This window comes from Tachypleus tridentatus, chromosome 2 (genome assembly GCF_004210375.1).
Source record: "Tachypleus tridentatus isolate NWPU-2018 chromosome 2, ASM421037v1, whole genome shotgun sequence".
In the NCBI taxonomy this organism is placed as follows: domain Eukaryota; kingdom Metazoa; phylum Arthropoda; class Merostomata; order Xiphosura; family Limulidae; genus Tachypleus; species Tachypleus tridentatus.
The window spans coordinates 40,217,630-40,242,373 of NC_134826.1; the positions used below are offsets into that span (position 1 = coordinate 40,217,630).

Sequence of the window (24,744 nt, forward strand, 5' to 3'; positions counted from 1 at the left end):
TCAGTTGGAAAGTTGTATAAAAAACTGTCTGGTGGTTCTTAATTATAAAACAAATTGAAGGATAATGCATGTGGATTGTCATACTTTAATTTTTAATTCTTATGCAGACAATCTCAACAGTTTTATGGAATAAATTAATCTTGGTGTTTTGGTTAATCAGTGGCTGGGCTCAAGTGGATAAAATGATGTTTTAAAAGACTATCTTCAAATATTCCAAACAATTCTAACAATTTTGTTTGTAATGATGAACAAGAAAAGAAACTGGCTTTCTTACAGTTACTTACTCTTTACAGGTATGCAAGAGTTATCAAATAAGTACCATATGATTCAACAATAAATAAAATATATAATTGTTATTAAAAAAAGTGTTTTATAAAATGAGTATGAAAAGATGACATTTCGAATAAACAAATCCTTAAAGTAGAGGCCTAGCATGGCCAGGTGTGTTAAGGCATTCGACTCATAATCTGAGGGTCACAGGTTTGAATCCCAGTTGCACCAAACATGTTTGCCTTTTCAGCTGTGGGGGCATTATAATGTTATGGTCAATCCCACTATTCGTTGGTAAAAGAGTAGCCCAAGAGTTGGCAGTGGGTGGTGATGACTAGCTGCCTTCCCTCTAGTCTTACACTGCTAAATAAGGGATGGCTAGTGCAGACCTCATATTAATATTTAATGTGTTTCTTGTTTTCCCAAAAAGATATAAAACAAATAAAGTTACAGGAAGTAACAAAAAAGTAAAGAACACCCCAAATAAGCAAAGATCTAACTTCTTTGTTGCCTAGATTCACCCTACATTGAAGGTGACTGAATGCTGTAAAAACAATGTAAGTTATTTAGAGGTCACACTAATAAAAATGTAGTTTACATTTATGGAATAATACATATTACCCTTACAATTCAAAACTGGAGTTATAGAAAAATTCTTAAAAAATAACTGAAATTATCATGTTAGGCCTCAAATAAGTAGTGATCATGCAGAAATTTACCTTACTGAGTATAATTTCAGGTGCTAAGTACTCAGGGGTCCCACACAATGTCCATGTTCTGCCTTTCACTCTCTTGGCAAACCCAAAATCAGTCACCTTTAAATGATAACAAAAACAAAACTGAGCTACTTTAATTCTTACAGTAAATACATGCGAATTTTATATCCAGAATGCTCTCAAGACAGTTGTGTATGTAAAAATAGAATGCATTAAAATTTACAATTAGATTTAAAAAAATTTAAAAGAGAACTAAAAAATAATAAGGTATTGATAAAGCATGGTCATATAACTTCTTAAAACACTAAAGTAATGAGAGGTGCTATCAACAGTAATGGAGGATAGCACCTTACAAAAATTTAGATGGGTACATATAATTTACTAAAAAATAATGTGGATTTAAATATTTATTTCTTCCTAGGTTCAGGTGTATTGGGACAGTCACGAAAGACCAAACAGGTTCCTTGTTATTTTTATGGTAATAAAAACCAAGTTTTTTTATAGTATAAATTGTTATATACAGAAGTTTACCCAAGATACAACATGTTTACACATAACTGACAAACTGTTTGTTCCAATTTGATTAATTTTTCACATTAATGTGATATTTAATAACAAAATTTAAGGAATTTAAAGGAAAATCAAATTACTACATACCACACAATCTAAAAGTGTATGACTTAATGGCAAAAAAGGTAGATGTTGAAATCTCAAAAGCACAGTTCTCTTTCCTTAGTTCTTCAGTGAGCCATAGTCTCAGCAAGAGAAATTTGAAACAATCCCAAGAATTGCATTAAACAAACAAAAAAGAGCCCAAAGCCAGGTTCCTTCAGGATTCTTTGATATTTCCTTGAAATCACACTATTTGATGCATAAATACAATTAGTATGGAGAGTAGTGGTGTCTCTGTATGGACAAAATAACTGGAAATGTGTTTGATCATGCCTCAGCAAGGATGCAATGGACAGCAAAAACATTCACTTCTTATTTCACTGATTATTTATAGTTTAATTTTATAATTATTCTAATGTTATCTTGTTTGACATAATGAACTGTACACATGTTCTTGGCAAACAAAATATTGTAACATGTTTGGAAGATTTATAAGCTTTGATTGTCAAAACTAATAAAGAATTAGAAGCCAGTGAGTCTAACATTTGTGTTGTTGTTTGATATGAAGTACAAAGCTACACAAAGGGCTATCTGTGCACTTCATGCCATGGGTATTGAGACCCAGTGTCTTAGGTTTTTCTTTCCTAACTTCCTATTTCAAGGCCATAATAATATTGTTGAATTAAAAGTTGTATCAAGGCTATATTATCAAGTTGGAACTTTTTTAAAGTTTAGATATGTTGTTTATAAAAGTTCAGACCTAGGATTTTTTAATTGTGAGTATATACTGTATTACTTGTAAAAGTTCAAATAAATATTATGTTTGATTTTAAGCAGCATCTTGGTGTTAACATTTGAGTTATTCTTAGTGAAGAATAAAGGATTTGTTACATGTGCATCTGAAATGGAACTCATCTTTGGTTAGACAATGATACTTTAGTTGTTGTTTGGCACAAAGCAACTAGACCAGCTGTGCTAAACAACAGGTAAAAAATAAAACAACAGTAAAAGTACAATAAAGTGTAAAGGGAAATTAAGTTAGAAACAGTGGCCCAACGTTAGATAAAAACTTGAATAGAATTAAAAGGCCAATGGCCCTTTAAAAACTAAAAATATCTTTAAAGTGGGCAGTGTCACTATTGCCAATGACACTGTCTAACATCAGGGGTAAGCCTATGGTAAAAAACATGTCTAAAATGGTGCCATCACTCATAGTCATAATGACTGCAGAACAGTAAAATGTGGGCAATCGCAACTTGAGTGCCACACAGAACACACGTTGGTACATCAGTCCCGGATTAAAGAAAACAATGAGTTAAAAAGCTGCGACCAATGCGTAGCCTAGTTAGGACAACTTCCTCTCTCCATTGGACAGTCAAAGTCCAATAGAAGGTTTTACCAGTTTCCTGCCAACTGAGCTAAGGCTCTGTATGGAATAGGCATGGCAGTGATAGCACCAGAGCAGACAGACTTAGCTGTGGTCTCAGTGAGCTCATTCCTGCAAATATCGACACGGCTTGGTATCCAGAAAAACTGGATAGAAGTAGATGATAAAAAGAAATGGGCCAGTCAGTTTTGAATATTGACAAGAACAAGATGAGATTAATGTAGAGCAAATTCATGGCCAGTAAAGAACTAAGTGAGTCAGTATAAATAGTACAGTTTGTGAACTACATAGTTTCTATGTGATCCAGGGCAAGAGAAATGGCATACGATTTGGCAGTGAACACAAAATTTAGAGGGGATCCTGTGTGCAGCCATGGAACCACAACAAACCATGGCAGAGCCCACACAGTTATCTGATTTTTAATCAGCCACATAAATAAAAAAGGAAGAATGGTTTGAAAGATGTTTGGCAAATAGAATATGGTACTTTCAATCAGAAGTATCCACCTTCTTCACAACTCAATGAAAGATCACACTTGGGGATGGGCTGATCCATGAAGACAGCAATGTTATCCAAGGACAGACCCAATTTAGCCAGGTGCAACTGGATATGGAGGTCAAAAGGAACAATGGCAGACCATCTATTCTGAAAAGTGAGATGCTGTTGTAAGAATCAAAGTTTCCAACCATACAGTAAAGACAGTTTCAAATGGTGGAGGTGTAAAGGAGGTTTGCAAGACTCAGTGTACAAACTCTGGACTAGAGAAATGCAGAAAGCCCCCGTGCAAAGCTGAAGTCTCAGATGGTGAATTGGGTCCATCACCTTCAAGGCCAGGTTCTGGCAGAGCCACAGACTAGAGACCTATAGCTCAGTTTGAAGGCAAGATAGATCTTTAGCATAGAACATCAGTTCGCTCCTCAAGAGGTGGAAGAGAGGACATGGAGGATGTTCAGTGCCCTTGTACACTTGACACATAGACTTACAATCAAATATAAGCCTCAAGGACTTTGCCTTGGGGACCACAAAAAGCACACTGAGATGGAGCTTGAGATTGAGGTGAATACCCTGTTGGTGGGAAATACTTTAGTACAAATGTTCAAGTGATGTCTGGTCTGGCTCTACCATAATTAAGATTATTTCACGTTAAAAAATTCTAAATAATAATGCCTATAAAGGAAGAAACTGTTGCTAATTTGAAAAGGAATGTCATTGATCACTCACTGAGTGCAAATGTCAACATGACTGATATTGTACTTAGTCATAAAATGATGCCAATGTCTTCCTCTCAATAAAAAATGCAAAATGTGCATCAATGATACCAAGTAGTGTGTAACATCTATAAGTGAGTGAGTGTGGCCATTATCAGGTACTGAAATACACAATATTAATTTGTCCACTTGATTGTAATGTGTGGCTTTGTTATTTTATTGATTGTGAAGCAATGATCTCATGGCCTTCAGTAAGTTTCAGAAAATAAAGTGTACTTTTCTAAAAGTAACAAAAAGAACATTGAACATTTGTTTGGTTTAGAATGGCATAAATACTCAGAATTCATATCCCATAAAATAAGTTTTAACAACCTCAGTCTTACCTTAATGTATCCTTGTTGGTCTATGAGTATATTTTCTGGTTTCAAGTCTCTGTATATAAGATCTAGTGAGTGGAGGTATTGGAAAGCTAGCACTATTTGTGCAGCATAGAATCTTGAATGAGCTTCACTGAAAACAGCATAATGTATAAAGATATTTTATTAAGAACATTATAATACGTTTCCAAATGGTGATATGAAATCAATAATTAATGTACTTTGATATGGTTTCCATTCTCTCTGAAAAAAAAAGTTGAAAAATTATTTGTTTGACAGTGTTTCTTACTATGACATCTTTTATTATGATGAGAAATGTGTTATGTATACATATAACAAAATCGTTTATCTTATTTCAACTTACTACAGAATTACTATACAATTCTCTGTTATGTAGGCTCATAAGTTGGAAAGAAAATTTCAGAACAAGGCAACATTTGTATTGCTTCTACAATATTCAAAGTAAATTTGTTCCACAGCTCTTCTATTAACAAGTTGTAAAGTATCAGAGTGATAATATCTGTTGTTGCATTTCTTAAAATACTAAAACATTAAATAATTTAATAGTACTTTAACTTCACTCTTTAATATAATTTTCCTTACATGCAATAGTTGTAATTATTTTTTGAATAAATAATTTTATTAAGTTCTATTTCTTATATTGCAATACAATGTACTGTTAATTTTTATCTTTTTTGTCTAAACTTTTATGGAGTTTGATACAAGCAATCGCATTTAGCAGATGTATTGTAATAGAATTGCTACAGATATTTGAATTTTAGAAAAATTCTATGTGGGAAACAAGTTTGTTTGGATGTACATCTGCAATGTTTTTTTTATTGTGCTGGTAACGTGAGTGAAGGGATATTTGTCTGGAATCAACAAAGCTGAGCTTCAGCTTATTAACAACTACTGTGTCAGCAAGCAAAGTAAATTTAATATACAATAATGAATCCCACAATAAAATGCAATTAAATATGCTTCAATCGAGATATTTAATGGATATTTTCTGTCTTTTTGTTATTTTCAGCCTAAATGACACCTTATATCACATATCATATATGGGGAAACAGTAAAGAATTAATAACCAATGTTCAGGCATAGCTCCATCTATAACTATTTTGAACGGCTCACTTGAAGGAAAAAAAAAGTTAGTTAGTAGTTAAGTGAATAGCAGAATTAACTATTACATATAGAACCAAAACTGAAAGTGTAAAGTATAGTCAGCAGTATATCAAGATTTGCACACTAGCACATTAAACAATAGATTATGCTCAACCCAGATTTAAATTGGTGCAGGGAATAAAACATTTTATAAACTTCTTTACTCAAAGAACTTAGTGAAATGAAAGCATAGCTGTTGTTGTTTTTATCAACTGGTAAATTTTTAAAAACCTAAAGAAGTAGCTGCTAAATCAATAAGTTACTAATCACCTCTTACGTCACATCTTGTTTTCAACTATACAATACTATTTCAATAACACTAAAATCTGCCATATCCAGTGTTGCTCAGGGCTCATTGGCCAGCTGGGATATGAAATACACACTAATGGTAGAGATTATATTTATATCATTATTTGCATAAGCAACAGCTGCTATGGAGTGAACTAGATTATGTTTGTAAAGTACCATTATTATCAAATGTATTTAAATCATTTACCAACCAGACTTTGGTAATTATTAACATAATATTATTTAATTTTTATAATAACATTAATTACTTATAGTTAGTTTAATTGAAGTTTACTATCATTCAGAAAAACAGGTGAATGAGCAAGCCAGTCTTTTTCTTTCCAGAGCAGGTGAGGCAACCACAGAGACAATGTTCAATTCTTTTTTTATTTTAAATACAAACTGAGAAATGTAAGCACAGTAAGTAAACTTTTTAAACTTAGGAAAATTCTTAAAAGCTGCTTTATGAATTTAACTTTGAGTATTTCAATATATATTGGTATATACTATTTGTCAATAAAATATGGGAAAAATAAAAAATTAATCACATCTGAAAATGTCTGAACATGAAATCTAATGTGTATTCTACAGGCAGGAAATCAGACTGAGCCTTTATTTTACTTAGTTCTAATTAACATATACTATCACATAATATTTTGATATTAAACTGAAAATTGCTAGATAATTATTAAGGTGATACAGGATAACAAAATATAAATTATATTACAGCTAACTGTAAATTACTTTTGTTTTCATTGTTCCATTTGGGTAGTGATAAATTAATGCACAAAGTAGGAGATACAACAAGATATTTGTCAACAACATAATACACAATCATAAAATGATGAAACATCACAGTGTAACAAAGTGTATGAATGATGAAAAGATGGATAGAAAGATCAAATAATTGGAGTTATTCACATGCTCATAATGGACTTACAATAAAACAAAAATACTACTATGTAATAAGCATGCAATGTTAGTGTACTAGATTACAGTCAAATAAAAACTTAATAAAACAAAGAGGTAAAATAAAAAGTGAACTTTTGGGTTTCAGTTAGAAATACTAGAGGTGCATACACAATTTTGAAAAGCATGCACCTTACCTAAACCTTCCACTTTTTCGTAGATGTGAAAACATCTCGCCACCTTGCACATACTCTAGAACCATGTATAAATTGGAATTGTCCTGAAAAGGCACATAAGAAAGGTTGTTACATGGTAGCTACAAAATACCTTACCTAAATTTTCCTAGCCGTCTCAGATGAGAAAACATATCTCCACCCGGAACATATTCTAAAGCCATATACACATTGGCATTATCCTGAAAAGTTATTTTTTGTTAGTAAACAAGAAATACATTATATTTTTCTGTAATGTGTAAATGCCTACTTGTATTATGCAAATGTTATTTGCTAAAGAAAAAACATACTTGGTTCAACTTCTTTTGCTGTGAAGCTTGATGTTAAACAAGGACACACTTAGGGACAGAAGAATATTTTTTTCATATGTGAATAATATCACTCTGTGTGCAAATATACAAGTGATCTATTGACTAGGGCATCCATTATTTTTTTGTTGTACAGCAAGATTAGTGTGTATGAAGTGCAAACAAGGTATTAGATAATTCTTTTGTAAATGTACATTTTCAAAAACGAGGTATTTATTACAATTTTTTATCTTTTCAGATTCAATTACTACTTTTGTACATGTGAGTTTATTAGCTGCAAATTCTAGATTTCATTTAAGGAAATTTACACAGTGGTATGATATTACTAAAATACCAACACTCTGCACATTGTAAGAAACTTATTCCATTCATTGTTTGTTTACTTGTACTTAAGCACAAAGCCATACAATAGGCTATCTCTGCTCTGCCAACCATGGGTACTGAAATCTGGTTTCTAGCATTTTAAATTTCAGATATATTGCTGTGGCACTAGGAGCAATATTCCATTTATAAAGTAGCTTTTAGTACAGGATACATAAAAAGAACCACCAAGATTTATATAATAAATACTAATCTTTCTCTCTTTCAACCAGGTTTAACAAATCAGAACAATCAGCTAGACTTTATAAACATACATTAGAGTGAATTAAAACAAAGGTATTTGATATGAAAGAAAAATGCTTTGAAGATAACAAATCAATAAATCAATACATATTTCTGAAAACTGCAGCATTGTGCAAGTATTGTAAAATGTAATGGAAAAATATGTTGGTAAATAATATGATTTTAGTGCCAGAATCTTTGGAGATACATTATTCATCTATGTAATGATAAACATGGTAAAAAAAAAAAAAGAAAGCCGTTTCAAACAAATACAGACTAATCTTCAAGAATCTACATTATCTCATTCACTTACAATACATTACAGTATGCATTCTCACTTGGGGAAACTTACACGTGAAAAATGTTGTTGAACACACACAGTGTTGAAAATAAAGTATTAAAACATTGTGTTCATTCTGTTTCAGATGTAAACAAATACAATATACAGTATGGCAGTTATAAGTGAAACCTGATGCATTTGGAGCTGTTACTTACACCTTGTTACCAATATAATAAAAAAGTTTCATTTATTCTCAACTTCTGACACATCTTCATACAACTAGCAATAACACAAAGCAATAATTTCTTATTAGTTTTTACCTAATAATTCCTATACTATAAAAAAACAAGTGTACACTTGATAATGATAGCTATAAAACTGCTATCTTTGAAAAAAGAACTGTGCACCAAAATAAACTGGGAGTATAAAAATACAGTTCAATATTAAGGTTTTGCTCAAGGAAATAATTTTTTAAAGTTCTAATTCTTTTGTTCTTATATTTGGGTTTAAATATAACACTGACTTAGTAGTAATAACAGAAATGGGAACAAACTGGCCATAATTACACAATAAAAATATTAACGCTTGGATAGAAGCAAAGTAAATTAATGTGTTTACTTCTATTGTCCTAGATTAAACATAGAAGTAAACATGTTAATTTACTTTGTCTCTATCCAGCATATTCTAAAAATATTTAAATATTATCTTAGAAATGGAAATATGTTCCAACCAAAAGAAAATTATAAATTACTTCTCATAGTTTAGCCAAATTTGTTTTTAATAATCTTGAAAAGAAAAGCTAAATTATATACAATCCTAGCCTTTAAAAACACTAAAGTACACAAGTCAACAAATTAAAAGCAAATTCTTAAGTATTGAGGATTATTTTTGAATTTCTTGAAATTACAGTGAAATACTAAAAAAAAATAAAAAATTATAAACTCCTTGGAAAGTGAAACAAAATACGAAGGGCTAGTTATATTGTAGTAACAGAAGAATTTTGTTTCCTTTAGTACCAAAGGAACAGTAGGGAGAAGTAACAGTAAGTGGTTTCACAAAGTAGAAAGAATGTTTAGAGTTTGTGTAAAAAAAAAAGGGAGAATCTCCAAAGCATTTCAAAAATGTCTTGAACATATATATTTGTCTTTTTTGTATAAGACAAAGCCCTTAGTTTGGCTTCTATCTAAATTATATTATGGTTAGTGGAAAAACAACTTGGACACGAACAAAATAATATTACAATGTCAATTACAATAAACAAGTTACTTTCATACCATAAATAATAAAATAATAAAGACAATCAACACATGATAATAATAAATAAATTCATATTCTTTTTTTAACTTTACTCATTCTATAGATTAAGTAGAAGAAATGATAAGTTTACAAACTTCTCAATTAAAAATAAATTAATTTTGTAGCAACACACAATACATATTAGTACTGCAACTCAGTTCTTTAAACAATTCTGACTATATGATATTTTTATGACGGGAATGACTCACCACAAATAATGAGCACAAACTTACTGGCTCTAAGCCAACTATGAATTATTTTTTTATATTTACACATTTAAAAACAAACTTTCTTTTAATTACAGTTAATATCTTGTAAGACTGCTATTTGTATTTATAATACTTAACTTTAAAAAAATAAAGATGAATGGAAATGATTCAATAAGAAGAAACTTGTAAAATAATTATACCTGTATTAGGGAAACTACCAAATGTAATTACTTAATTATCCAAAGAAACTGAAACATCAACAAGATAAAAAAACTAAAATATTCAAGGATAGGCCAAAGTGAAATCTTTCTTATGCAAACAGTCTAAGCTTCTTAAATTATAAGTGCAATTGTCCTTAAAATTTAATTAACCCAATCAATGCCTGCCATATATTTCCTTGTTCACTAAGAACTTAAAAACAATAAAACTCACATGTAAACCATTTTCCAGTGACTATTTCTGCTACTCACAACTATAATTTCTAACATATTACAAAAATAAGTGATTTTTTAGATTTTTAAGGTCAACTCACCTTAAAATGGTAGTACAATTTCACCAGGAATGGAAAATCAACAGCTTGAAGGATTCTTTTTTCATTTAGTGTGTGTTCAACTTGTTTAAGTTTAACAACCTTACAAAATACAAAAGAATAATGAGCACTTTAAGAATAGTACTTAATATAAACCAGAAGCCTGTCATATAAAAATCACTAAGTAAGCCATTCTGCAAAAATCACTAAGTAAGCCAAAAATCTTCTGCCATTCTCTTAGACCACTTTTGATGATTAATTTTTCCTTCTAGAATAATTAGTTTTATATCAAAACAACTGCCACAAATAAATAAATAAAATTCTGCCAAATCATAAGCCTAAAATTGGGGATCCAATTCTATAATCATTACTTATCATTCAAATTAATATTTCTGAAAGGACCATAGATACTCACATGATCTCTTTATAAATGTAAAGGGTAAATTACTTGGCTATATTGTAAAATAAAAAGGTACATGAAAAAAAAAAACAGTTTTGCCTAACAGTGAATATTCTTAACTTTGGCAAAGACCAATTATTTTCATTATTCTTTACCTGATATTTTAGGCAATCTTATAAGGATTCATAATTAAGCTATTCAGTTAATAGGTGGTATATATAATCAAGCTTTTATTTATCAGCTCTTGTTGATACACTTGAATACAACATATATGTATAATTACAACAGTAGTGAAAGAGTATTAAATTAACAATCAACATTAATCAATAAATAAAACAACTTTTTAAAACTTATCTTGTCACACTCTTCAAAATGAGCAGAAAATTTAATACTTTAACCAAAACTAGACAAATAATATGAAAGGTGCATTGAAAAGTTCTATTACAAAATAAATTCTTATGTATCAAAATTATTACTCAAGCTACACATAAACAAGAGTGTTTGCTTTAGCTCTGCATATACTGTACTCCGATTTTGAATACCGAAGATGTTCAAAGATTTATTTACATAACTTTTGAGTACTGACTGCAAGTACTTACTGTATATAAAGAAATGAATAAATTATGCAACCAAGAGCAGTAAGGTCAAACAGTGTACTAGCTACAAAATAAGATTGAATATGATACCATAAAGCAAAGGATTCTGTTGTAAAATCATGATCAGCTGGTTCTAGTAGTATTGAAACCACACAATAAAAGTATAAACATAAAATATGTTAAGTTCAGGAAATAAACATCCATATCACAGCAACAGGGTTAATCAAAAGAAAAGTATCTGAAACTTAAATAATGGTAAGAATTTTTTTCTGCTAGTTCTTAAGTGTTAAGGAGAATTTTAGCAACTTGCTTACAGATAACTTAATACTTGCTTTAAGAGAAATACTTTGGTAGAAAAAAAAATACAGTAATTCAAGCTTAAAATCTTTAGAATAACGAAATTTATTACTTCAGTCATCAAATAAAACATTTATTGTAAAAACGCTACCTGTTGTTTCTCAAGAATTTTCATGGCATGATACTCTTTAGTTGATTTATGATAAACAAGCATAACTCTTCCAAATGAGCCTGTTCCTAGTGTCTTTAATCTTTCAAAGTCTTCTAGATTTGCAGTGTTCTACAGAGAAAAAAACAACAACATTTAAGCATAACAAACATAAAGCAGATAAAATAGTAAAACTATTAAATATCCAAAACATAAACAGATATGTACATTAACACTGAAACATTTATCTTTCATTTAATTGAATCTATTACATTAAAGATAACAATATCTGTAATTTTTTTCCACTATTTGATACACTCTGTGTTGTAAATATATTAATTTTAAAGGGCTTTTGAAAACTGAAAGTTCATTTTCAGACCAAAATCACTTGACCATTCCATAACAAATAACCAGTTGTGAGCTTCTTTGTAAATATTTATTTTGAAAAGAAAATCTTATACACAGGAAATAATAAATTAAACTACATGCTAAACCAACAGTTATCTACAGAATCAAACAGCATGTCACCAATAGTGTTCATAGGTAATTACATAGATTATATATTGACTAGCTCTAAAAGTGTTACAATGTAACATAAAAATTTAAAATATCACTTCTCTAAAACACTAATGACATCAGTTCTCTAAGATAATTAAAAATTAAAAAAGCATAACACAAAGTTACTTGAGTTAATTTAACTTTAAATATGTAAAAACAGCTGGTATGGGTAGAGAAACCACTACATAGAGGAGCAAACAAGGTTTTGACTTTCTTCGGTCATCATCAGGTTCACAAAGAAAGAAAGAGGTAACTGACCAATAGCTGACCACATGTTTGAAAACGGTTGTGTAACTGAGTGTAGGAATGTAGAGGGCATGCTTAGATGTTGGATTATATTTATCAATATAGGTATAAAGGTGTTCCTTTGTATTGGTTTATTTTGGGCTTGAGTTGTTGTCTGAGTAAGGCTTCTTTAATTTTGTGTTTATGTTTGTTTATTTATTCAGTATTTGGGTGTTTTCTATGGTTATGTTGTGTTTCTTTGATTTGTAGTGTTCAAAAATGTGTGAAGGTTACTTTTTGTGTTCTGTGAATCTGATTTCCATTTTACTACTTGTTTCTCCAATATAGAAGTTGTGGCAGTTATCACATTGTATTTTATAAATAATGTTGGTGTGGTGTTTGTCAGTGAAGTTTTTACATAGTATAGACCTCAGTTTTGTGCCTGGTTTTTGAATAAATTTGGAATTAACTGGAATGTCATATTTTGTTACTAGTTTTTGTCAAATGTTGGTTATTTTTCTGTTGAAGTTGATAATATATGGTATGCAGCAGTATATGTTTTCATGATTTTTTTAATTCGTGGGATATATTTACTTTTGTTGGTTGATTTTGCTTTTTGTCTAGGTGTGTGCGTATAATGTTTTCTACAGTTTGCAGAGGAAACTTATTGATATTGATGAAGTATTGTTTTATTTTGCCTAATTTGTCATTAATTTTGTCTGGTGAGCATAGTTTTATGGCTGTATTTATTTGGTTTCTTAGTATGTTAAGTTTTTGTTTTGTTTCATGTGCTGAGTCCCAAGGAATGTATAGTCCAGTATGGGTGATTTTTCATCGATTTCTGTTTTAAAATGTGTACCCTTCAAAAAGTAATAATTAAATTAAAGGCTTATTAATGTATAAATATAGCATTTGAGCTTGACTGATATGTCATGCATACTTTTTAAGAAATGTGTAATATGAAAATATTCAGGTAAAATCAACACTAGTGTTTTAGGTGTATCACAGATTTATTCTTTTTTGTATTGTATTGCATCTAAGCTACTTTTACTTCTCCAACCTGTCTAAATGGTTGATTAATAAAATGAGAACAAAAGTCATTTGCATACTTCTTTTTAGGGTGAACTCCATTTGAAAGTTATAGTTTTCCTAGATGAAAATGTATTTCTGATAGGTGCTTCTCTATGCTCACAACATTAGCTTTTCTTGTTTTGTACTGCCCTCTATTTGTGAACTTCTTTTCAATGCATGCTACAAACCTTTAGCCTTTCCTCTGTTGGAATCCAAACTTCCAACACGTGTCAGGTAAATCACTATGCATTACCTCTCCACCAACAGGAGAACATTTCATGTGAAATGTGTGACTCCCTCTATGCTCCACCACCAAACTATCACTTTAAAGTTTGGCAAAAGACATGAGCACCAAAGACAGTGGAAAGGAAGGGTGGGATGTTTGTGTGGAGGAAAGTACCTATCAGAAATATGTTTTCATTTAGGGAAATTATAGCTTCTTATATGGTACTTTCCCTCCACTCAAAGGATTAGCTTCAATCTCACATTGAACTAGAGGAGAGACCAGTGCAAGGGAAACACATGTATATCCCATACAAACATCTGAAGGACACCCATTATTTGAGAAAAAAAATCCAAAAATATGAGGGTTACTGCACCACATCTGAGCCTAGTACCTTCACCATGAAAAGTGAAAAGGTCAGAAGGACCAGACATTGCTGAACAAGAGAGCACATTCATGTGGGAAAAGATGGTGCAACAAAAAGTAGAAACACTCAATCCTACAATAAAAGATGGGTAAGAAACAATGTGACTCAAGATGTAGAGTGGCTATGGTGTGTGTACCACATTCAACAAGTCAACTACATCAAACAGTTTACTTTCTGGGTACTGACATCCTTGTAAGGGTAAAATAAGGACCCATACCATGTTTACATCAAGCTCCCAACTCCAGAAAAAACTTTCAAAAGACTCCATGAACACATTGGGTGGCCTAATGCCAATGACCTCGGAATGTTTCATCCAGAATCCAAAATAAGTCCATCATATGCACTTCACCATCACAACTGTGAACAAGTCCAAAATGATGAAGGTTGCCAACAACCTCATAATGAGGGAAAACCCAGGAGAGTAACAGAAACATGCCATGAAGACTTTCAGCTACCTACTACATATAATAGCAATCCAGTGGGGAAGACAGACAATCCAAATCCTGTGAGAAGACTTGTGTGACTGGTTCATTCGATCTGCAAAACCTCACAGACTGGGTATTGATATTTGTATGAGGGTATGAAAAGGGCACCCAGTTGGAGGTGTGAACTACGTATGGGTATCTCAACTCTGGGAAAATCATCCATCTGGAAGATCTTGTAACTACATCTACACTGGCAGAACCCTATCACCCTATTCTGTTTCCCAGTGGCACAGCAGTATGTCTGTGGTCTCACACCACTAGAAACCGGGTTTTAATATCTGTGGTGGACAGAGTACATATAGCTAATTGTGTAGTTTTTTGCTTGATTCTAATCAAACAAATGACTTATTCTAAACTGAACTATTATAGCCATCTTTATGGAACCAATTCAATGGCTTGCAACTGGTGAGTGGGATGGATTCCCACACTCTACTGGAATAAGAAAGGAAAAGTATGCTTGGGAGTCTAGAGGGAGTGCAACACTCAAGACAGTGCAATGGGTGATCATAAAACCTGATTTTTCAAAGCAGACCACACTGATTTATTCAATATAGACATGGCAGGGATGGACAGCAATCCCCTTCTGCTTTACCTATGACATCCATGGGTTGTGTGGTCCAGTACAGGCATATTATAATGTATCATACAGAATTTAAACTCAGGCAATCTTGTGAAACACTCCATCTCAAAGGTCAGTATACATAGTCATGGAAATATAGAAATCAACATGGGCTACAGTGCAGATTTCATAGAAAGATGTCTGTGAATGGTTATAGCCATCTAAGTGGAACCCATTCAGAAGAACTGATCATGCACCCCTATCCACAGAGTAAAATCTAAAATGAAGGTGAAGGAGGGGCCCATGAAAGGAAAGAAAGCATTCATAGAGTTACTTTGTGTTACATTCATATCAAAGTCTTGAAAATGATTAGAGGCAGTAGGTGATACCCTGAAGAAGCAGAAACAGCTATGTGGTTAATGCAATGGGTGATGAACAGGGGCAAAACCCTCCAATGGCCAGTAAAGATAAGTGGCAAGAGAGAAGGAAAGGTGATGTAGGCAATGGGAGGAAGCATTAAAGATATCAAGTCACGAAGGAGACAAAGAGGAATAAGCCACCTGAATCAAATGTTAAACACAATAGGAAGAGGAAGGTTGCAAAGAGAGAAATGGGGCAAGGGGGATGAGGCTCTGGAAATAAAATGTGCATGCATTATAACATTGGAGGGTACAGACAGAAAAGAGGAGTCCATCTGTATCTGAAGGAGGGCAAAATAAGAAATGTAGGACAAACAGGTAGGAGAAAAAGAGACACAAATGTCATGAGCAGCAGAGGTTGTAGAAACAAAAGACTGATCTGGATAAAGGATAAGGAGTGGTAAAAGGACCTGAGAATATCGAAGGCAAAAGTGACCAACCTATGATGAGCATAAGCCAGAAGGAGGAAGAAATATGCTAAAGAGAGCCAAAACAGCAAACACACTGACAGAGTTTCAAACAGAGTTAAAGTGAAGGCCTTAAGGGCCACAAGAATATCCCAGACCAGGAGTGATAGATGATTTGGTGGCTAACAGAGCCAGAATGAATAGGTTAATATGGAAAGGACAAGGGAAGTAAGGACTATGCAGAAATGAGAAAAACAAAAGGCATGGGATAATGCTGCCTGACACCTGAAATTGAGGAGACTGAAGAACCTCTCTCAAAGAGTCTTGCAAGACACTTGTTGATACAGGCAACCATTACCAGAAAAGCTCAGAAACCACAAGTCAATACCTAGGAGCAACAAATGCTCCTACTTATATATATAGAACACCAAAGATGAAGGATGAGTGAAACAGGCTAAAGATGAAGCTACTCTGCTGGAGAAACTGGAAAATCATGCCAAAAACCTGATAAAAGTGAGGTGTAAAGATAGACAGCAAGAAATGGAGCACTTGCAACTGGGTTGATGGAGCAGAATGGGACGGAATAGAAGGGGAAGTGGAGTAACTGAGGTAACTAAGTTCAGCAGGTCAGGAAGGAGCAACAAGAAGGATTGTGCATGGAGTAACATGGACGAAGGTGACATCTTAAAAAGTAAATAGATAGGAGGGTAAACATAAAGGAACAGATGAAACCAATCCCAGCTGAAGACACTGACAGCCAAGAAGGAGAGTACAGAATCAGAAATTTGTATTTATGAGTGATTAAATTTATTGGTAAGAAAACCTTATGTGGGTGTTTTCAAATTCTTCTACATTGTTCCTGTTTCTGTGTCTCAATTCTATGAATTTTTAAACTTAAATAAATTAATGTTGTATGTATATTATCCCAATTATTTTTGTTTCCATGTTTCAACAGTTAATAACCTTTTACACGAATATTCAAAATTAAATAAATTTATGTTGCATGTATATGTCATATATATCAATACACTTAAATAATAAAAAAGATACTTAGATTAATACAAATTACACAACTATGCTACCTTGGATGGATTGTTCCATTTTCTTTCAAATGTTTCTTTTGCTTCTTCTAAAAACTGTTCAACTGAAATGTAAAAGAAAATTAATGGGCATATGCTTAAGATGAAGAACTCATTAGTTATGATCAGTTATAAAGAGGTTCAATCTGTTAAATCAGTTCAAAAATTAGAAACTTTAGCATAAAAAAAACATTATTAGAGCCATTTGTTAATACTGTAATAAAAAGTACAAGGCATATACTTCCAACAACTACTTAACTCTCTTTATTCAGATGGGGCAAAGTGCACATACACGACCTTTTTACAGAGTTACATTTAAAATTCAATTTAAAAACATTATTGAGGTATGTCAGTACATTTGGCATAAAGTTTATAATTAAAATTAAGATATAAATTTTAATTAATAAATTTCAAATGGGAATATTTAAAGGAATTTCAGTTTTCACTTCTTTGCATCACAACACTTTTATTCAATATGAATTGCCCATTTTATGCTGTCTTTGTACACCTATATGGTTTTCTGGGTTTGACACAAGTTACACACTTATAGTGTAGACACTGTTAAGATAATGTTAGTTAATAGCCTCCAACCTTTTTAGTTTAGTGAAAAATAAGCTGAAAAGATCAAATGCACATGTCGTGCTCCTCAACTTGTTTTTAAACAGAAAATCAATAATTTTCACTGTTATTTATAATCAATAAAAAGAAGTAATAGGTCCTGAAAAAGTTGACCTCAGTTTTATTGTTTGCCATTGCTGGAGTTCAGCTAAATAAGATGAATATTTTTAAAACCCATTTATAACCTGGCAAGAAAGCCACTTACATTTTAGAAGTTTCAGGGCATTCTATATTTTGTCTTCTAAACTGCATATTTAAAATAATTATTTTTCTAACACCAACATCAGTACATAAAAATGATTTTCCAAACATTTTTAACAACAACCCTGATATAAATACTAAAATTCTTATTTTTTAAATATAGTTTTTATTCTTTGTTCTAATGGTTAATAAACTTCACAGGCTAAAAAAAAGGAAAATTAAATGAAAAATATTCCTGTGAGACCTTATACTCTAACATGAGCACACTGCATGGAGTGATTGTTTAAACAAAGATGTCCTGCTGTGATAAACGATTTTTTCACCATGATAAACGGATTTAGCACACTTCAAGGTGGTCTAAGTACAGCTGTAAAGCAATAAAATGAAAATAAACCAGATTTGAAGCCACATTTAAATTGTAAGAATAATGTGTGCCATTTTATGTTACAATGTGCAGACAGTTGAGAAAGACAAAGTGTAATAAAGATTTTTTAATATTTTTAACTTTTAATTTTTACCATATATTGTTGATTTCATTAAATTCAGTGTTCACATAAAGAAAATTACAAATAAAATATAAAGTTTTATTGAAAAGAATTTTTTATATCAGTGTAGAATATCCTAGAGATTATGTAAATGAAATATGAAAATTGTAAGATGTAAAAAGTATTTTTATGCCTAACATGAAAATCAGCTTACACTCAGACTGACTCAGTAAAGGTTTCATAAATTCAGAGGCAGATCTTTAGTAACAATACTTAAAAAGAGGAGAAAAATCTTGTACAATAGACTTGTAATGTTCATTGAAACCTTGCTAAATTTCCTGAAAATACAATTAATAATTTCAGAGTTACAGTATGTATAGTTTATGGTTATAAATAATGGTTATAAGATTGGTAAAAATGATGAAGCTTATAAACAAAATTACACTAAGCTTTAAATAACAGATGAAAGAAAACAACACATACAGAAAGTAGAACAGTACATAATAAACACAAACAAATTATTAATTTGGAAATGCAACATTTATTGATTCTGAGCAGTGCTTTGATCTCTTAAAACAGTAAGAACTTATAAGTATACTTAAACTTAATCTGAAGTTTTATTCATTATTAGAATAAAGTACTAATTACTCCAAATTAGACTGTATTTATTTTGTGATTAAACCTTACAACTGTATAATTCTGTTCCCCATAACTTCAGATTAGATGACATTTTGATATTTTTGTTTTCATTTCATAAGTTAATGTAAATTTTCAAATCTTTTAACAAGCATTTATGTTCACTGGTGTTATTAACTTGCTAAAGCAATATCATAATTTTACATATTTATATTTCATCTAAGAGTTATTAATTATTACACAAGTGTTTATTACATTATATTAAAACATTCTGAGGCCTCACCACACAATTACAGTCCATGTTGTGATATCTGTTCACACTTTATTTAACAACCATGCCTCTTGACAACAGCATCGCATGGTAGTTTCCATCGCAAAAGTGTCATAAGGTTTCCATATCCAACATCACTCCTCCCTGCATGCTTTCCATAACCCATCTAGTATGAAAGTATGATAGATTCCCAGTGCCAGTTACAACAGTCCAACCACACAAATTGACAGGTGCTGCATCTGGTGACCTGATTGGTATGTCTTCATATAGAATAGAATGAACATCCACATCTTTTTTTCAGCTGCTTGAGGTACACAACAGTTGAATGGAAGATATAACAGGAAACCATATTTAGTGAACCCATATGCTGTTGGATGCATTTCGAGATGGGTAACCTTTCTAATTGTGTTGCATACTGCAAGCTGTGAAAACTGGACAACTTTTGTCACAACTATTTATATTTTTCAATCCTCATTTGTTACAAGATGCTACCTTTGTTTACCACAGCTGGGGTATGACTCACTGTAAAGCTTTTTTCTGGATAGTCCTGGTATCACAATTTGACTGATACATTTTTGTTTTCCAATGTAATTAAGAACAGGGAATATTCCTGTCTTGGAAAAAAATTACAGATATCTAACCTGAATATATCTTTATAATCTGATTATATGAGTGAATTTTTACATATACTCCCCCAAAACAATCAATCTTCAGTGCTTATGACAAGCCAAACAATATCAAAATGTAGTTCTGATTCATTTTGTTCCACTGAGATTTTATATTACCTCTGGGTAGCACAGTTTTGATTTGCATATTCAAAATAAATTCAATATAAAGTACCAAAGTACCCTCTGTATTATGAAATTACATAATTAAAGCATAGTTAAAGTATTAATTTCACTCATGTTGATGTTCCAATGCATAGATTTGACTAAGAAAAACAACAATAATCAACTGCTTATAACAGACATTTAACACCATGGTATCCAAATACACAATAGGCTCAAATGCACTGATTAATTCTACTACCTTTTCTTTATAAGTATTTTTTTATTTATTTTATTTTTACAGATGATAGAGGGGCAGCTAGGGTAAAATAAAATGTAGGTCACCACTAATTTTCAGTTCCAAAAACATTTGTAACAAATGCATCAAGATCAGAGACTGAGAAACGATTTTAATAAATATGATTATTATTTTACTTTGAATATTATTTGCTTATCTCTTTCTGTTTTGTCTCCAATTAAACTTACATTAATACTGTTTTATATATTTTTTGCCATATAACAGTTAATTAGTTTGTGTGGTTTTAGTTAAAAAAAGTAATTTTATGATATTTAGTAAATAGATCAGTTAATGTTTATTGTGCTTATTTATTATAGTATTAAAAAGTCTTTAGTATTCAGCTGCTCTCACATTCACTCCAGTATTAGATAATTTTTACAGAGGCCTAGTAGGGATGTTCTTCCTTACATGTGATTCACTGCTAAATTTTACTTCAGCTTTCATACACTGCATATTATAAGCTAACTGCTGGTGTATGCTTCTCACCTACATGATGGTTGTCAGTTTGTGAATATTTCACTTTCACTCACATAACTACTTCATCTCAGGCCACAACACATCCACTGTAGTATTGCAATTAGGAATGTGTGATGACTGATGTCTTGTGTAAATGACCCTTACCATAAACAAGTAAAGTGTTTATTACAGATAAAGTTCAGCACACTTTAATATTATTATTACTGTACTTAGGTTTAATTAATGTTCAGATCAAACACACATTTTCAAAGTATAATAAATACTTGAAAAGATAAAAATGGTGAATTACATTAAATTTTGTTTTAAAATATTCCAGTCTCTAAAACAATCTACACTTTAGTTTGAGCAAAATATGTCAGTACATGATAGATATATTCCAGCAGAAGTTACTTAAGTTAATGCCTACTGTTTGAAATTAAGAAACAAAATCATGGATTTCAAAGATGAATATGAAAATGCTAGAAACTGTGTTTTTCTTTTCCAACTTAATATTTAACATGCAAGACTAAAAGTTCAAATAGACATTAAAAAGTATTATATACATAGACATATAGGGAGAGAGAGAAATAGAAAAACAGATGTAGAAACATTATTATAAATTAACAAATACACAAAAAAATAAAAGTATAATAATTATGCTGCACTACCATTTTTATCAGAATGTCTGCTTGGCAGTTAATAGTTCTTTTGGATGAATTAAATACATTAAAAGACTTTACATAGCCAAAAAGACTTGGATTATTTTTAAACAAATTATATAAGGGACCTTTATATTTAATCAATCATGGATCTACTTGTGCAGATTACTTGTTATTGCTGATAAATATGTGTAAGTAAATAGATGTGTACATGTATATAAGCTCAATATTAATTGTACAAGTTAATTTTTCTGATTATTATGAAAAGTACACATCAATCTGTACAGTTATTCAGTATGAAGTACTTGAATAATATTTTTTGGAATTACTTACATTTTTGTAAAGGATAAAAAAAAGTATATATATATATATATATAAACTAAAGCTTTTAACCCTTTTTCATAAAATGATTTTGTTGGCTCATGTGTGTGTACACACTGCTGTTCAAAAGGACAAAATCTCAAGAGCTGTATGGTTTTTAGTGATTTTTGAAATAAAAATAATGAGCTTACTGATATGTTAACACAACACTAGGTAACATTAAATACAAATATAGTAGTAATGTGACATATACAACTGAACAGTCTGACCAACTTTAACTAAGCATTGGCTTCTATCCTTATGCACAAGTGTATAATGATGTCCATTGGAGCAAATTACAAGGACAACTATGAATCATCATCCTTGAACAACTATATAAATACTAGATATATATCCTGTAAAGTGAGGAATAACAAGGTGAATTTAGGCTAATTTCAGGGTCTAGGAAAAATTGGGGCCAAATAACCACTTGTTTTATTATCATGGTAATAAAAATTCAGATTTAACATGTATGTTTGTGCCAATACTTGTAGACAAGGAAATAATTAATGTTCTGAAGATATTAAAAAAACAACAAAACAAATAAACAAAATCCGAAACTTTATTTTACTTGAATAAAGGAACAGAGTTAAAAAAACATCTGATTTTTAACTGAATTTGTCATAACAACTGTCTGATTAGTAGCATTAACAACAAAAACTTACACTAGACATTCTCAAAGTGTGTCTACATGTGCAGGCAGTTCTAATTACATTAAGAAACAGGAAATAAGTTTTCTAATGTTGATTTTGTTTTATTTTTTTACAAAGTTCAAAAGTATTTTATTTTACATTAAAAAATAATGAAGAGAGAAAGAACCCGACAGAGATCTTTGAAGAAAGCAAACACGGAGCAGCCAAAGTTTGTGTGGGCCTATATACTGAAATGATTTAATTCATGCTTGTAGTTTTTATGCCTTAATTTGATAGATTTGAGCATACAGAAGCCTATGTACTTGGAAAGAAGGTAAAGCTTTCTTTATTAATGAACAGCAAACTATTAACTGCATATATCATGATTTGTCTTATTTATTATACCTTTCAGACAAACCTGTGTATGCTTTAGTAAAAGTTTAATTAATGAAACCTACATAATTTTGTTCATTTCTCTAGTTCTGTTTCTAATCAGTGGATTTAACTATTAATGTACCCTTTTCCAAACTAAAAAAAAAAAAATCTAAGTACGACTGATCAAAGTTTCAACATAAAATAATTTCTATAAAGATGAAACAACAAGTAAATAGCTAAGCTAAACACAGATATCAAATATAAAGATAAAAAATACAATTAGTTGTCTTCCAGCTTTGAGACCATCATTTGTACTAAGTTTCACATGTGTGTGTATATATATATGTAGATTTATTAAATATCTAGTACAAAAGTGCCAGTTTCAAATAACTAATCTATTCACATTAATTTAAATATTTCAAAAATAAATAAAGGTTTCAGAGAAACAACTACAACATTGGAGAGAGGAGAGGGCAACCATGACATATTGTGTACTGCAGCAAAATGTTTTCAGCTGAATAAACTGGAACATACTGTACTGCAGCCTTAAAATACATGCATTATACAGATTCATTTTGTCTTTTCACCAAATTCACTTTTTCTTTAAACAAATGTGGTATCTTCCTTCTATTGGAGCTTAATCAGTATTTTTCTAGTTTAATGACCAGTGTTATTTCAAAGTTCAGTGCAAGTGTCGATGATACTTCAAGTTAGTAATACCATGAGACAGATTACAATTCCATATGACATAAGTTTTATGAATTGTAAATATTTTTTTCCATCCATCCTTACATATTATTTAACAAACATCTATTTTACGTGACTTCAGGTCATTAAAAGTGGAGAGAAAGTGTCCTCTGTTTAAAAAGTGTTTGAGTATGACTCAAAAAAAAAACTTCAAAGAATAATAATTTAGATATAGAGTGATTATGAAGGAAAATGTTAATTGAAAAGACTTGTAGATGGATAAAACTGACCATTAATGGTTGGAGGCATGTAAAAAAAAAATAATAGCATGTTGAGGAAAAGTAAATAGACTGCTGAAGATTTTAACTTAACATTTTACTATGTAATGATTTTACTATTAATAACTTAACAGCACTGAATAACTAACTTTATTTTAATTGCATTAATTGAAAAAAATCAACACTTTTACTTTCTGTCAATGATATTAATGTGTTCAGTTAATGCCCCCTTCCTATAGACTTCAGTTTTTCTGGACTGGCCATAAGTTGAATGCTAATATAACCACCTTTGATCTTTATTTTTATAAGTATTCCTATGTTTAAAACATAAATTTTATGGACATTTTTACATTAGTTTATGTTACTGATAAGCTTCTTTAAGTTCCTTCAATTAATTTCTCATACCATCTGCTACTGAAGTACTGTACTTTACAAGACTCATGAATTTCATATTATTAATAAGGTACAATTGCAACTTTGTTAGTCACGTTAACTGACACAATTTGAAAAAGGAACTAAATTATCTTTTTCTGAGAAACATAATGTTGTCATTTTGTAACATGTATCAGACTGTTATATTCCAATTCGAATAGAGGCACAGAAAAAAGTTAAATTATAAATATGGGAATACATATCTGCCAAACTGAACTAACACTTCCTTATAGTAGTGTGTGTCCCTAAACAGAAGTGTAGGTGTGTATAACAGTGGTTTTCACCAAATATATATCATCATATATA

At 31.0% G+C, this 24,744-nt stretch overlaps 1 protein-coding gene across 10 annotated transcripts in view; it reads right to left on the reverse strand.

Annotated features, from left to right (window-relative positions):
- LOC143241419 (cAMP-dependent protein kinase catalytic subunit 1-like) overlaps nucleotides 1–24,744 on the reverse strand; it is a 168,916-nt gene that overhangs the window by 9,714 nt on the left and 134,458 nt on the right. For 8 of the 10 annotated variants that reach the window (XM_076484775.1, XM_076484780.1, XM_076484776.1 and 5 more), the window contains 6 exons: nucleotides 17,287–17,348; nucleotides 11,834–11,962; nucleotides 10,393–10,491; nucleotides 7,129–7,211; nucleotides 4,577–4,703; nucleotides 990–1,085 (listed from right to left, as the gene is read on the reverse strand). In XM_076484775.1, the coding sequence (XP_076340890.1) occupies nucleotides 990–1,085; nucleotides 4,577–4,703; nucleotides 7,129–7,211; nucleotides 10,393–10,491; nucleotides 11,834–11,962; nucleotides 17,287–17,348 (596 nt within the window). Of the gene's footprint in view, nucleotides 1–989; nucleotides 1,086–4,576; nucleotides 4,704–7,128; nucleotides 7,212–7,263; nucleotides 7,347–10,392; nucleotides 10,492–11,833; nucleotides 11,963–17,286; nucleotides 17,349–24,744 lie in introns of all 10 variants that reach the window. The other 2 variants (XM_076484779.1, XM_076484781.1) reach the window with 1 other exon arrangement.